The following is a 15199-nucleotide window of genomic DNA, read 5'->3' on the forward strand; positions in this document are numbered from 1 at the left end:
GTTAGTGCTGAGCAGGTACAAGCTTCTCACAAACTTTATATTTAGGAAATGATAGGTCTTCATAAGAAAGTTTTTAGCACCATTTTCTCTGTTAAATGACCAGGTGTGTTTCAAAATCTTTAACTGGAAAAAATGCTGAATTCTCTACAATGGATGTGAAAGAATTTAACACAGGTGACTTGAGGTTAAAGGAGTTGTTTGTTGTTGTTTTTTAATGGAATATATGTTTTATTACTTCATTGGTTGTAAGATCAGTTCTTTGGTTTTGCAACCTCTCAATGTTAAGAACCTGTTAACTTGGATATAGCTTTGGTTTTAGTATGTATCTTTGCTAATAATTCTAATGTTCCTTTTTCCCATCCTCCTCTTCCTTTCCCTGTTGCATCCCAAGTTTTCTTTTGGAAATCTAATAAATGTATAATCTGTTCCACACCTCTGATCTAGAATACCTTTTGTTTAAGCCTAGCTTTTATAAATGGATTGAAGATGAGTGCCAAATGTAGTAATGGTTTATTTTGGTGATGATCTCTGATTTAGCTAGGTCTTCATTTATGCACTGTATTAGCTAATTTAATAGCTATAACATGAAAGTATGGTTTATTTCTTTTGATGATATATTTCAGTAGAAGAGAGAGACTCATCCTCAATGTAAATCATTTTTGCTAGAGAAATAACAAGAGATTACAGCAGACTAACTAAAAATACCAGCCTCTTGAAATATGTGATACAAAGTGAAGGAATGCTTCTTGCAGCCTAAGCTGTTGTTACCAAGTCATGTAAGCAAGCACCTTAGTGCTGGGGCTGAAAAAAATAAGGATCAGTTATCTAAATGTGTTGCATGTAGAATATGTTCGAAACATTGGTTAGCTTTAGTTCTCGATATTGGGAGCGTTCTGTCTGACACCAGCATAGGGTAGAAAAGTAGCTGCCTTGGTAACAACTGCAGAATTGTGTGTTGTATTTTGAATCCTTTTTGTACTGCTCAGTCAGTTGTCCCATTGTTTGGTGGTTTGTGTTTTTTTTTGTCACATAGTAGTATTTGAAACTACTACTAATTTGAAATACTAATTTGAAATATCTAAGTATTTGAAATCTCTTGGGTAATAAATTTTAGATTGAGTAGAGTCAGAACTCAGTGATATAAAAGTAAACTTCACATTGAGGAGTGCATCTGTATTGACATTCAGGAGGCCAAGATGACTAGATCCGTGGGAACACCTGCTGTTGCTTTACACATACCTTCATAATGGTTATCAAAAGATAGTGAATGCAGAATTGGAAATACTAGGGAGAAGCACACACTGACGTGGCACTTAGTGCATTCTTGTGGGCAGTAGGACTGCTTCTCAGGCAGTTTATCATGTGTCTGTTTGTGTGTGCTCCATCAACCAAGCTTCCTTTTGGTAGAACTGCAGGTGATGTTGATTGGTGAAGCATTGCCTGGAGCGCTGTGCTGACAATGTATACAGCTGATCCCTCAGTGGTTCAGTTTCTGCATCTGCTGAGACTAGCAACTGGCATGTACTTTACTCCTAGTAAACATGCGATGTAGGGATATCAGGTACTGTAAACTGGAGATACTGAAACAAATTTAAACCCCTGTCCTCTTATACCTTACCAGTCAATAACGTAGATGTAGACCTACTGACTCTGTCAACTTGAATGGGTGAGGTTGGTCTTAAATGGTTACTACTTTGCAGTTGTTTCTGATCGATAACGAAGCATGGAATTTCTGGATTCAGTAATTAATAAATATAACTAAATTTTGAGTCCTGACAAGCTTCAGTAAACTTGAGGCTTGTAAACAAATGTCAGGTTATTTTAAGAGATGCTTTCATAATATTTTGAAGTGTGGACTCTCTAAGACAGCACTAAAAGAGGAACTGTTGTGTGGTTTATTTCAGTATCATCTGAGAAGTCTTGGGTACTTAATAGGAAGGAAAATATCTCATTTCTTTGAAGAGCTAATTATGTTAACTCTTGTCTTTTAAGAGAGGTGTATTTCTTAACAATTGCATGGGGTTTGGTTTTGTGTCTTTCAGATGCTGTGCCACTTTTTCTGAGACTGCTCCATTCACCACATCAAAATGTTTGTGAACAGGCTGTGTGGGCTTTAGGAAATATCATAGGTTTGTGTGACTCCTCCCACTAAAAAAAGTTCCTTTTGGTGAACTAAGACTAAACTAGGTAGGATTTTGTGTGTCAGAGCTTAGATGCTCAACTATGAGAAAAAAGGCAGCTGTTAGAGTGGCAATTACCTGCTTATTGCAGTTTTCTCTGTTGTATATCAAGTTCTAAAATTTTGCCTGAGTGTACAAACATTGTGTTTAATTCTAGGTAAGTTGTGATCATTTGATTTTTCACTTGATTTTTTTCCTCCTCTCCTGCAAGTATTAGTTTTGTGGTTTACAGCCCTGACTGTGCTTGCAGTGCCAGAGGACTAATACTGGTTCTGACATGCTGAGACTTCTACAGTTTTGTATTTTTAGAAATGCCTAGTCCTTAAGCAAACCAGCAAAATCCACAGTAGTGTAGCTGCCTGAAGCTGTTAGTGGTAACACATTCAGTACAAGTCAGATGCTGGTTTCAAGGCAACTGTAGTGATACCTGGACAGTGACAAAAGCATATTCAGATATGAGGAAGCCAGTATCCGTTTTCAGGCAATTTTCAGCTAGCTCTTAGGATGTTTTAATGTTGGAAGAACACAGGGTTTATAATTGGGACTGCCACCCCTTTTCCCTTGCCTACCACTGTTTCAGCCTGTTATAAATTAATTTACCTTGTTTAGAGTAGTTCAGAATGAAGTAATTGGGCAGGCAGCCACAGATCCTACTTAAGCTTTATGCAAGTGTCTTTATCATAGAGGTATCTTTATAGACATGTGTCTGTCTGCATTTATATCTTTCCAGGGCCCATATTCTTTAATTTTGTATGTGTTACGTAACTGAAGTATGCAGAAATCAGACTTTTTGAGAATGGCATGGGATGAGCTTTGTATTCATAGTTCTTTGATGTCTCAAACAGGTGATGGACCCCAGTGTAGAGATTACGTTATTAGTCTTGGAGTAGTGAAACCACTGCTGTCCTTCATCAGCCCATCTATTCCTATAACTTTCTTAAGAAATGTTACCTGGGTCATGGTCAACTTATGCCGCCACAAAGATCCTCCTCCGCCAATGGAGACTATTCAGGAGGTGACTGAATTACTCACTGTTCAGTGTAACTAAACTGAAGTTGAGTAATTGTCTGCCTTAAAAATAACTGTCAGATGCTTCTTTCCCTCCTTAGATCCTTCCAGCGCTCTGTGTTTTAATTCACCACACAGATGTAAATGTAAGTAATGCCACTTAGAGTTTTGTGCTCTCATGTAATTTTTCTAACTGAAGTATAAAGCTTGCCGTAATGAACTGTTTTCCTAAAAAAAACAAAGGAATAATCAGTGATGATCTCTGACATTATAGCAAACTTATTTTGGTATCTTTTAACTGCTTATTTTTAAGTATCATTATGATTTTTGCCTGGTATTTCTCTGTGTCTTTGCAAGTGCTTATTTGCATGTACTTTCCCTGCACTTAAAAATTAAATGCAGTTTCGGTTGTATTCCTGTGAACAGTTTGTTTACAGATAAATACAGGGTTGTTTTTTTTTGCCAAGCACTTAAGTTTGATGTCATGAAAATCAGTGTAAATGAAAGAAAAATTAGTGTCTGCTGCATATATAAAACATTAGCTTTAGATGTAACTTCACAGTTGTTAAATGTGAACATTGGTTATTTTAATAGTGAAGTAAATGAGTCAAGATCTACTGAAATTATGAAATAGGTCAGTGTTCTGCCTAAATATAAGCCAGAATTGTTGAAGATTGCTTGCTTCCTAGTGAAGTTGTAGCTCAGTTGTCAAAGTTAATGGCAAAAGTGCTTTACCAAAGTAAGTTTAAATACATTAATTAAAGTTTGGCTAGTAATTATACTATTTATTGTATACAAGTAGGTGAGGTTAATCTTACTTGAATTTCTTGAAATGGCTGTGTTTGTGAATCAGTCGAGTTGTCAGCTGAAATAACGCTCAGTTTTTGTGTAAGCTGTCACTTGAAGTGTTCAGATTTACTGCTAGGGAAATTGGCTTTTCTGTGTGTGAATACACGTGTGTGCTCAGAGGAAATTCATTGTAATTTCTGCTATTCAAAGCCTTAAGTTTTGGGGTGGAAGAAGAAATTAACTCGATGCTGTAAGATGTGCAGTTTGTTTGGCACTCTCATTTGGTTTGAGAGTGCTGCATGCTCATAGTTTAATATTTGCTAGGGCTTTATCTTCCTTCCAGAGGTGTCTTTCATATCTCATGGTGTCTACCAGTATTTCATAAAAAGAGCAGATATAATTGAATTGCTTTCATTATATCCTTCAGAATTTAAGCTGCAGTTAGCAGTTTAGCTGTTGCTTAGCTGGTGTTTCTTTTACCTCTGTGTATTCTTTGGGGCTGGAATAGGTTGAACAGCAGTTGCATTTTTGATTTCTGTAGAGCGGAATGTATGAAGCTTATAAAACAAGGTGGGGTTTTGCTGTATAGCATCAATTCTGGCTTCACAATGAGAGTTGTTTTACATTTTCATGCACATTATTTTCTTATTAGACTTTCAGCACTACTTACAAATAATTTTTTACTGTTAGATATTGGTAGATACAGTCTGGGCACTCTCATATCTAACGGATGCTGGCAATGAACAGATCCAAATGGTGATTGACTCCGGTATAGTCCTTCATTTGGTTCCTCTTCTCAGTCATCAAGAAGTCAAAGTGCAGGTACGTTTGAATAACTTTAAGGAAGTGTTGCTCAAAATCTAATGCTAGAGGAGGTAGCTGGTTTCTTTTTATAGTTCATGTTGAAGTTTAAGAAGTACTTTTTCCTGTGTGAAATAAAATTGTATAAAACTTTTTTTTTTAAGCGTTACTATTTAGAAGTATGTGCTCAACTAGAAAAATCTTTGATTAAAAGAACTCTTTTTAAAGAAAGCATTATTTTTCAGACTGCTGCGCTGAGAGCTGTAGGAAACATTGTCACTGGTACCGATGAACAGACACAGGTAGTTCTGAATTGTGAAGCTCTTTCACATTTTCCAGCACTTCTGACACATCCCAAAGAAAAAATTAATAAGGTAAGTAACTGTAGAAATTTCACCCTGCAGCTAACTGTATTTGGCCTGGCTGTCTTGGATTCCACATAATGTAGTGTGATAGAGATTTAAGTAATTGTCTGCTTATACCAGGCAGGGTGCTGAAATTTTTCTTAAAGTTAACACCCATAGAAAAATCTCTAAGGAGCTGTAGACTTGTGCTTGACAAGAATGTTGTTTCCTGCTTCTTCTCACTGATTTTTTATGAAATCCAAGCTTTGTCTTACAGTTTCAGCTGTTGACATAAAAGTTCTTGATAAGTGAAACGTCACTAATTGAGCTGACTCTCTTGGAAGTGATGAAATAGAGATAATTGGATGTCTGTTTGAATGGAGAGTGTGTGTGACAAATGGAATTTAATCCAAGTGAGGCTGGGGGTGGGGTATGGGGAGTATGTGTGTGCATGCATGTATAGAAAAGGCTTTAAATGGGGGCACTGATATTGCGGTGCAGATTCCGGAGTGCATCTGAGGCATGTTGTTAAGTTTTGGGGTGCCAATTCACAACATTGCCAATGATTAAAGCCCAAAACAAGCCTACCAGGACAAGCCTAGGCATCCTAAGTCTCTAACAGGTTCATTAATGAAAGTGATCCTGTGATCTGATCTGAGAGATGCAGTTGAATGAAATGTGAGAATTTCTGAATCTCTTGTCGAGAGAAATACTTGTCTAAAAAGTTGTCATGCCAGGCAAGTTGAGAGAAGAAAAGAATTGAGTAGGATTGATGGAGGGTTTCTGGGAAGGGAGAAATTCATCAACTGTAAGATTGAAAGAAGTTGATACTTTGAATATACTTGAAATTGTACATGAAACTGTGTTTGTTATTTCTTGACTAACGTATAAATTCCCTGTTAAAATGGGAGCTGGGGACTCTTGTTTGATGTAAGAATCCAGGTACAGTCTTTGGATTAGTTCAAAATTTCAACTGTTGAGGACTGGGAGGGCCCACTGGGGCAAAGGTATCTTCTTTACACCCTTTCGTAGCATCTGCTGTTGTTTACTTCTGGAAGGGGAGAGTCCTGGGCTTATGAACAGAGAGGAGGGGTCATAAAGGATCATAGAACTCTACAGTATTTTTGAAAAGCAAGCATTTAAGTAATGTGTTGTGTTTTGACTTGATGCTATGAAGAGAAACATTATGCAGGAGGTAAAGAACACATTGTCTTCTACTGCTCTCACATCTGGAAAACATAATGCTCTGGTGCATTTTGAAGCTTATCTGTCAGCTGAAAACTGCTAGAGCATTCATTCTCAGTCATGGAATCAGTTATGCTCACTTGTAGCCATGTGACTTCTTTTGTCTTTGGATAATTTTTCCTTTAATCTGTGGATTTGGAGTACTTGGTTGTAACTTGGTGACAGTGAAAGACTGAAGGGTCTTGTGGAGTCTCCTAAGGTGAGACTGTCTTTGTTTGTTGCCTGTATGCCTAGTCTTTTTACTAGTTCAGCTGTGTACAATCAAACCAAGTACAGAACTTGTTTGTGTTTAAGATTGGCTATTGCATGAATTGCAGAACTGAAAATGCATATATAAAGTCATGCCAGAGTAGAAATAAAAGGAGGTATGGAAGACTATCTGAATTAATAATCTCTCACATTTTTATTTTTCAGGAAGCAGTGTGGTTCCTGTCTAACATCACTGCAGGAAATCAGCAGCAAGTTCAGGCAGTGATAGATGCAAACCTTGTTCCAATGATAATACATCTTCTAGATAAGGTTAGATAACATGAAGGTTTTAACAGTTTGTTTCCTTAATTGGGGAAAGTGGCATTGGATTCCTTCATGTTTTTTTACATTGTGCTGTAAATGTGGTGGGTAGGGGTGGACTGTATACTTGAGCAATTTTCGTATGTTGCAAGATAAAATGCGTTACTGCTGATACTCTTTTGTGAAGTGCTGTGTGAGATGATGAGTGCCAGATGTATTGGGGAAAGGGAGCAGATCAGGGGATCTTGGGTCCTTCTAAGTCTCATTTAAATTATTTTTCTGGTTCTGTAAACAATGGGGATAAAATCTTTACTCCTGTTTGTGACGTGAAGAGGTCTGGATAACAGCACTCAGTTAGTTCCCAGCATTTTGCTAAAGCTTGAAGACTTCTTTTTTTTTTCCCCCATAGTATCTGGAAACATAAGAAAGTGCTCAACAGCAGTATTTAGTAACTTAGTGTTAACTGCATTTATCTAGTCTGAGTATTCCAAATCAAGATCTGTGACACAAGATTATGGACTGGGCTTATCCCATCCATTTTTTTTAAACAAGTAAAACTATATCACCAAAAAACAGGTGGCCATAGAAATTAATTGTAGCTTTTGTGTGCTCAGTTTTTCCCACGGAAAAGCCATGCTCTGTATAAGTGTATGGATGTATGCTGCTTTTGTGTAATAGACAAAGCTTGTTGAGATGACTGCTTCTATTTCATTTTCTGTTAAAGTCAAGTAGTCACTCGCAAACACTTCTGAATGCTTTTCTTATGTGTTTCCAAGCCTCTCATTGCTTGTTGAATATGAGAGATTGAATGCTAAGGGGTCACATCATTTGGGACTTCAGTGACCTGTATTCCTATTCAGCTGTTGGGTGTTAGTGTCTCTTAAAACAGTAGTTTCCAAGCCACTTTGTGATCCCAGTAATCTGCCTTGTGAGAAATGAGGGTAGCTAAAGGCATGCTTTCAAATGGGAACAGTGCAACATTTTTATCTTTTAAACACTTCCTACTTTTTGCTTTATTCCTTACTTTCAATTTTCTTTCTTGGCGTGAGGAGGGAAAACAAATACAAAACTATACGATATGTTCAGCCACGACAGAGATGAAATATGTTGCTTCAGTGTAGAAGCTGGGGTTGAGACTGAAGGAATACTTTTCTCCTAAGTAACATACAGCTGTTCGCAGATAGTTCTATTAACTGCTAATTCATTGATCACTGAGAAAAACAGTTGGAGGCCTTTCTCTTGAAATTTAGTAAGCAGACTTGAGTGACTTCAGAGGCTGACACTGTTACAGTATGTCCAGTGGCTTATCAAAATTGACACACTTGCTGCTTATCTCTCACTGTAATATGTGACAGCTGTTAAGGAATGTGAGAGAGTGGAATACTGCAGGGTTGTTTTGTTTGTTGGGGTTTTTTTTTGATGCAAACATATTTTCCTTCCTCTGCAAGATTAAAGTAAAAACATGGTTGCAGGGAAGGGATGTAGACTCAAATATCTACAGGATTTGTTAGTTACTTTCCTTCCTTACTCATGCAGAAAGAACTGTAACGAATGGTAGCTTTTAGTAGAATGCTGCATAACTAAAAACTGAATGATTATTCATGGTTGCATTTTTAGGGTGACTTTGGTACTCAGAAAGAAGCTGCATGGGCAATAAGCAACTTAACAATTAGTGGAAGAAAAGACCAAGTAAGTAAAACCTTAAGAAAAGGTCCATCATCTTTACTGGGTGCATTTGAGAGAGTACATGAGCTGATTGGTTTTAGACTACTTCTGTGCCAGGATTGTGGCTCTCTGTATTCGTCCACTGTTCAGTAACCCTCTTCCCTTTTCCACAAGAGATTTAAGAGTGAACTTTAGTTGTCAGTACTGGAATGACCCAAGATTAGGAGTATCTATGGGGATTTGGATGGAAGCTCTTCTGTTAGGATGGCCTAGGAGCTATGAATGACTGCATTTGGGCTCTGATGAGATTCTTCATAGAATCATGGAATGATTTGGGTTGGAAGGGACCTTAACGATCATCAAGTTCCAACCTCTCTGCCGTGGGCAGGGACACCTTCCACTAGAGCAGCTTGCTCCAAGCCCCATCCAACCTGGCCTTGAACACTGCCAGGGATGGGGCAGCCAGAGCTTCTCTGGGCAACCTGTGCCAGGGCCTCAGCACCCTCACAGGAAGGAACTTCCTAATATCTAATGTAAATCTGCTCTATCAGTTTAAAGACATTACCCCTTGTCCTACCCCTATATACCCTTGTAAAAAGTCCCTTTCCAGCTTTCCTCTTGTCCCCTTTAGGTGCTGGAAGGCTGCTCTAAGGTCGTTTGGCATATCTAATCTGTTTTATTTTTCCACTATGGATAAGCATGTGTTGATTACAGAAATAATAGCCATTGAGTATAAACATACTATTTTTTTTCCAAGTTCAGAATATTAGACTTGTGGCAGGGTTGGGGTGGTGGTGTCATTTTTCAAAGATAAGTTTGGAAACTTGTCTAATGCTGAAAAAAATCACAGTATCTACTACTTGGGGTGTTCTAGACTTGAAATATATTTATAACCTTATACATGAATGTTATATTTTAATGTCTTAAAACAAGAATTTCTGAAAGTGACTGCTGTGGAGTACTCTTCTTGGGTAACTGAGTATTTGGCTTTGTTAAACTTGTTTGCACATGTGCTTATGGTGCACTGTTTGCTTCTGTCCCATTCCTGATTTACTTATTTGCTTTTTTCCCCTTAGGTGGCATACTTAATTCAACAAAATGTAATTCCTCCCTTTTGCAATTTGCTGACAGTAAAAGATGCGCAAGTTGTGCAAGTGGTTCTGGATGGACTAAGTAATATATTAAAAATGGCTGAAGATGAAGCAGAAACCATAGCCAATCTTATAGAAGAGTGTGGAGGTATGATGCTTAATCTTTCAAGACTGCTTTTATTTGGAAATTAATGGTTTGCCTTCCCACCACATATATATGCAGTTGGCTTTATTGTGTGTTGGTACAGATGTTTTAAGCAAAACCTATTTTAAGAGTAACCTTTCCGTGCCTGTCAGGTGAATATACTCAGCTTTTACAAATGGATTAAGTTCATGATGGGGAAGCTGGATACTGGCAATGAAGTTTATTAAATGCCAATTTTGTAACAGTCTGGTGTACCTGTTTGTGTGGGGATGGTACACTTAACCATGTACAAGTCATGTCCAGGGGAACTTGGGGCGGGGGGTGGAAATTGCATGTACAACATTTGTAGAGATGGGATAGCTTTAATTTCCTAATGGCTATCTGACTTTCTCTGTATTGGTTGCTATTTAAGTTAGCTCTTGAAACTCTTCAAGGATGAAAGAAGTGATATTAAATTTGGGCACAGATAAAAAGCTGTGAGATTTTGTTAACATGGGGCAGAATAGTCTTTAAAATACAACATCTTGAGGGAGGCAGGGAAAGCTTGATTGTTGAAAGAGAAAAGAGGTGTTCATGCCTAAAGCTCTGATTGTCAGAACTTCAAAAATACATGTGTGCTGTCCTCTTGTCTGCCAACAGCTTCTGCTGTACTGGAGTTACTTGCTTTAGAATTAAGCTGCAAGTCAGTGATAGATGGCGTGTGTGCTACCAACGACAGTATGTGCATTTGAGATGTCTCAGCTTGGGGCTTTCACACCAGGTGCTGAAAAGATGTTTTTGTGAAAAGGGAGCATGTCCTAGTGCTTGGCCCTCACCATATTTCCATAGAGTAGCTTAAACTCTTGTAGCAAGAAGGGAAGGGAAGTACTGTCATTACTGGAACTGTCCTGGAATTACTGGAATTGAGGGGAGAGCAGTGGTTGTTACCTACCTTGACTTCAGCAAGTCTTTTGACACTGTCTCCTATAACTTTCTTATAGGTGGGTTAGATTATAGGACAATAGGGTGGATTATTATAGGAATTGTGGGTTAGATGAATGGACAATAGGGTGGATCAAAAACGGGCTGAATGGCAGAGTTCAGAGGGTTGTGATCAGCAGAGTAGAATTCAGTTGGAGGCCTGTAGTCAGTGGTGTTCCCCAGGGGTCAGTACTGGGTCCAGTCTTACTCAAGTCAGTGACCTGGGCAAAGGGCTGAAGTGTCCCCTCAGCAAGTTTGCTGATGATACAGAGCTGCGGGGAGTGGCTGATACACCTGAAAGCTGTCCTGCCTTTCATTGGGAGCTTGATAGGCTGGAGCATTGGATGGAGAGAAGCCTAATGAGGTTCAGCAAGGGCAAGTGTAGGGTACTGCACCTGGGGAGGAAGAACCCCAAATACCAGAACATACTGGGGACTGATGTACAAGAGAGCAGTTGAGCTGAGAAGGACCTGGGAGTATCAGTGGATGACAAGTTGACTATGAGCTGGCAGTGTGCTCTTGAAGCCAAGAGGGACAATAGTATCCTGGGTTGCATCGGGAAAAGCAAGACCAGCAGGTTGAAGGAGGTGATCCTCCTCCTCTATTCAACCCTCGTAAGGCCACATCTGGATTATTGTGTCCGGTTCTGGGCTCCTCAGTACAAGACAAACAAGGAGCTACTGGAGAGGGTCCAGCAGAGGGCCATAAGGATGATCAGGGGTTTGGAATGTCTTTCTTAGAAGGAGAGGTTGCAGGAGCTGAGCATGTTTAGTCTAGAGAAGACTGAGAGGGGCTTTCATTAATGCATATAAATACCTCAGAGGCAGGTGCCAGGAGAATGGTGCCAGACTCTTTTCAGTGGTGCCCAGTGACAGGACGAGGAGCAGTAGCCATAAACTAGAAGTTTTGCCTCAACATGAGGAAGAGCTTCTTTAGGTTGAGGGTGGCAGAGCACTGGAACCAGGCTGCCCAGGGTGGGTGGTGGAGTCTCCCTCTCTGGGGACATTCAAAACCTGCCTGGACACGATCTTGTGTAACTTGATTTAGTTCAACCCCTTGCCTTGGCAGGGGGTTGAACTAAATGATCTCCAGAGGTTCCTTCCAACCCTAATGATTCTGTGATCTTTCATACTTTTATTTTGTCATGGTTTGTATTCCTCAGTTTATATTTCCTGAAAACCCTAAGAAGCTTTTACGATTTAAGTATGTCATATGAATTTAACAGCATCTTATTTGTAGTCACTCTATGCCTAGATTTGTTTTTATTTACTCTGATGAAGCCTTAAGTGGGGAGAAGTTGTTTTGACTGAACTTAGTATTTTAGCTCAATTACATTTCTTGTGTATTTATTTGTAGGCCTGGAGAAAATTGAACAGCTACAAAACCATGAAAATGAAGACATCTACAAACTGGCTTATGAGATCATTGATCAGTTCTTCTCTTCAGATGATGTAAGTGTCTAATAGCTCTGCAGTCCATTTTTGTAATTGCTTGTGTTTATAAATATGGTTCAAGATCAAGGCAGCACCTCTGAAGCCTGCTTTGGGACATTTGTTTGGTTTTTCAGTGAAAAATGAGCGCTTATTTGAACCTATTGCATATCTTGCTGTTCTTCATGACGAAGCATCTGAAGATCTGCCTAATTTAAACCCCATCTCTAGGGATTGCAGTAGTAGGCTTTGAATAATTATCTTGACTGTCAGCTTCTAAGCTTGATACTTCACATCTGATAAGCTCCCTGCTGACCCGCGTACTGAATCTGAGATTCTGCTTCTTGAGAAACAAACTATTTTAAATATTTCGGGAATTTCAGAGGCAGGATGTGCTGATCAACAATGTTTTCATTTTGAACATGTAATATAAAAGAAGGTTTTATGCACTTTTAAATCAAAAAGGTTAATTGCATATGGAGGAAGTGCAGTCGTGTCTGTGTCATGAAGTGAGGGTTTTCCACTTGAAGAACTTTGGGGAGTGAAAATTACTGCAAAACCAGTAGAGCTCAGTTATATTCATGTCCTGCCCTCCACATTGAAGTTTATTTTGTGCCTTTTTTTTTTTTTTTTTTACTTTCATATGAACAATAGTATGCAAATCTTGTTTAGCAACTCTCACTTCACATTTACAGTAAGACTTGGAGTTTAATCTAGAGTCAGTTTGGTAACCTGTATACTGCTTATTTAACTGAAAATGGGTTTCATCTTAATCCTTGCCTGATTTAATGGTATTCTCTTAAGAACCGTGATGGTTTGTAAGCTGGCAATAAGGACAATGCATGATTGACAATGCTTTCCAGGAGTGAAAACTACATAACAAGATAAACTGTTGGGTACCATGTCGCCTACCTACTGAATGCGAGCTAAAGCATTTCAGCCTAAAGCGCTTTGTCATTATAGTGCAGTTACTAAACCGGGGAAGAAGAATGGCAAGACTTGATGTTAGGAATTATATTAGGAGAAGAGAGAGATGCTTTTCAGGATTGCCCAGCTCCTTTTTGATGAGGCTTTTGTTTTTTCCTACTCACGATACTCTCGTTCTGTTACAGATTGACGAAGATCCTAGCCTTGTTCCTGAAGCAATACAAGGCGGAACATTTGGTTTCAATTCATCTGCCAATGTACCAGCAGAAGGGTTCCAGTTTTAGAGTGGTATTTCGGAAGTTAGGTACAATGCAGCACTGAATAAAAAAAGGTTTGATCCATCAATCTTGGCTCATGGGATCCGCTGCTGCATTAAATCGGGAAAGAAAATGTGAAGATTTCATTTGGAATCACAGAAAAGCCCAAATGAAGTCAAGATGGCGAGTGGGTGCGAGTGAGAATGAGTGGCAAAATGTAATGAAAAACTTCACACTGAATGCTTATTTAGATTGTTCAAAGAAAAAGGGCTACAGGTCAAAGATCTTCAGTGCCTGAGAAGGAACAATGACTTACTAGAGCAATTGGGGGGAAATGCAGTACTATCATCATCAAGCCTTGTAAAGCATAAGAGAATAGGATGCCCACATAAGTCCAAGGAGAATGAGCCCAGGCCTTGCTATGAAGCACCGTGTGAATGGACAACGTTGAATGAATGTCTGGACTCAATGCTGTGGAGCCAGGCTCACGTTTCAAACACGGGGCTCTTCGGTCCTGAAGCAGGCTCCTAGTCCGGAGTGGCGTGTGTACGAGAGTATGGTTGTGATGCTGTATGTGAACGCATGCAAGCTTGATTCACCTTCAGGGGGCTGATAATAAACCTAGTAAATCATCAAAATGAGTTCATAAGTGTTAACTTACACTGGACACACAAAGACCGGTTTAGCAGCAGACTCTGGTTTACTCTTGCAGCCTATGTTTCTTTTTTGTTTTGTTTTGGGTTTTTTTTTCCCCTCTTATTTTTCTTTTAGTTACTTTTCTTTCCTGTATGGCTTATTAGTTGTTTGTAAAGTCAGAATTTCAGGAAGGCTTCCCTGTGCATTTGCACCAGATGAATGTTTGATGTTATGAAAAGCTTTCCATATCATCAAAACTAATTTGTAGATTTTTGCATGAAAAAATCATACATTTCCCTTCAAATAGACTGTGTTGCAGTACACAAGTTGCCATAATAATAGGAAGCAGTAAAATGTGGTAATAAAATCTCATCCTTTTCATTTTCAAAGATAACATGAAGACCTTTGCATGTGGTAATCTACAGCATAGTTCATTTTTAGATTTTGTTGAGTCCTGTAACCAAATGTTTCTGTTGTGGTAGAATAATACTGTGCTGTGTTTCAATGTTACTTGTTTTCAAACTTTGTTTTCTATGAAAATGATATGGAAACTTCTAAAAATGAAATTTGGTGCATATGTACTGCCGAATAAAGACCGAAAAAGAGGTGTGAATAGATGTACAAATCAAGTCATGGTTTGAACACCTTTACTATGCCTAATCCAATTGTTTTAGACTCTTTTTATCTTAGATGTAGGCAGCCGTGAACAATCTATTTTGAGCCACTTTAGAGAGAAAACTTTGTATTTTTAAAACTTGCACAAAAAGGATGCAAGTGTTTTTATAATTGGAATACTGCCTCAGTTTTGAGGTTCTGCACACTAAATTAAAGGTGATGTTACAAATTTGTACAAAATGAACTCTTTATAAGGTGGCTCATTGTAGGAAATGCTGTGCCTTCCCCTTTGAGCACAAGTGTTGCATGAACAACAGTTTGCTATAATAAAATGTACCAGATTAGCCACCATTAGCATCTATATCTACCTTGTGTTTTAAAATCAACTGGTAATTCTGAAACACTGTAGAATGGATAAAGATTATTTTGTGATCATAACTCTTTGTTGGACTAGAGTATTTTTGCAGCATTCCTTGTCATCAGAAACATGGTTAAAGTTTAAAACTAGAAGCAGCGGAAACTAGCTTGTGAAATTTATCTGAGTAGAGTGCAGGCTAGGCTGTCTTGGGGAAATAAACATTAAAACTTGCAACCCA

At 38.6% G+C, this 15199-nt stretch overlaps 1 protein-coding gene and 1 non-coding gene across 3 annotated transcripts in view; both read left to right on the plus strand.

Moving 5' to 3' along the window:
* Nucleotides 1-15199, plus strand: part of KPNA4 (karyopherin subunit alpha 4) — a 29202-nt gene extending 14003 nt beyond the window's left edge. Inside the window, exons 8-17 of one of the 2 annotated variants that reach the window (XM_061452631.1) lie at nucleotides 2043-2129; nucleotides 3026-3195; nucleotides 3290-3334; nucleotides 4668-4799; nucleotides 5024-5152; nucleotides 6782-6886; nucleotides 8495-8566; nucleotides 9619-9781; nucleotides 12095-12189; nucleotides 13281-15199. In XM_061452631.1, the coding sequence (XP_061308615.1) occupies nucleotides 2043-2129; nucleotides 3026-3195; nucleotides 3290-3334; nucleotides 4668-4799; nucleotides 5024-5152; nucleotides 6782-6886; nucleotides 8495-8566; nucleotides 9619-9781; nucleotides 12095-12189; nucleotides 13281-13379 (1097 nt within the window). In that variant the 3' untranslated portion in view covers nucleotides 13380-15199. The remainder of the gene's footprint in view (nucleotides 1-2042; nucleotides 2130-3025; nucleotides 3196-3289; nucleotides 3335-4667; nucleotides 4800-5023; nucleotides 5153-6781; nucleotides 6887-8494; nucleotides 8567-9618; nucleotides 9782-12094; nucleotides 12190-13280) is intronic. The other variant, XM_061452632.1, reaches the window with a different exon arrangement.
* On the plus strand, nucleotides 5461-5780 carry LOC133269064 (small Cajal body-specific RNA 7). The gene has a single exon (XR_009743284.1). It is a non-coding gene; the product is annotated as a small Cajal body-specific RNA 7 (non-coding RNA).

The sequence above is a fragment of the Pezoporus flaviventris genome, unplaced genomic scaffold (genome assembly GCF_033815535.1).
Source record: "Pezoporus flaviventris isolate CSIRO_AGI_PZ_B2104156 unplaced genomic scaffold, CSIRO_AGI_Pfla_v1 ptg000013l, whole genome shotgun sequence".
Taxonomy (NCBI): domain Eukaryota; kingdom Metazoa; phylum Chordata; class Aves; order Psittaciformes; family Psittacidae; genus Pezoporus; species Pezoporus flaviventris.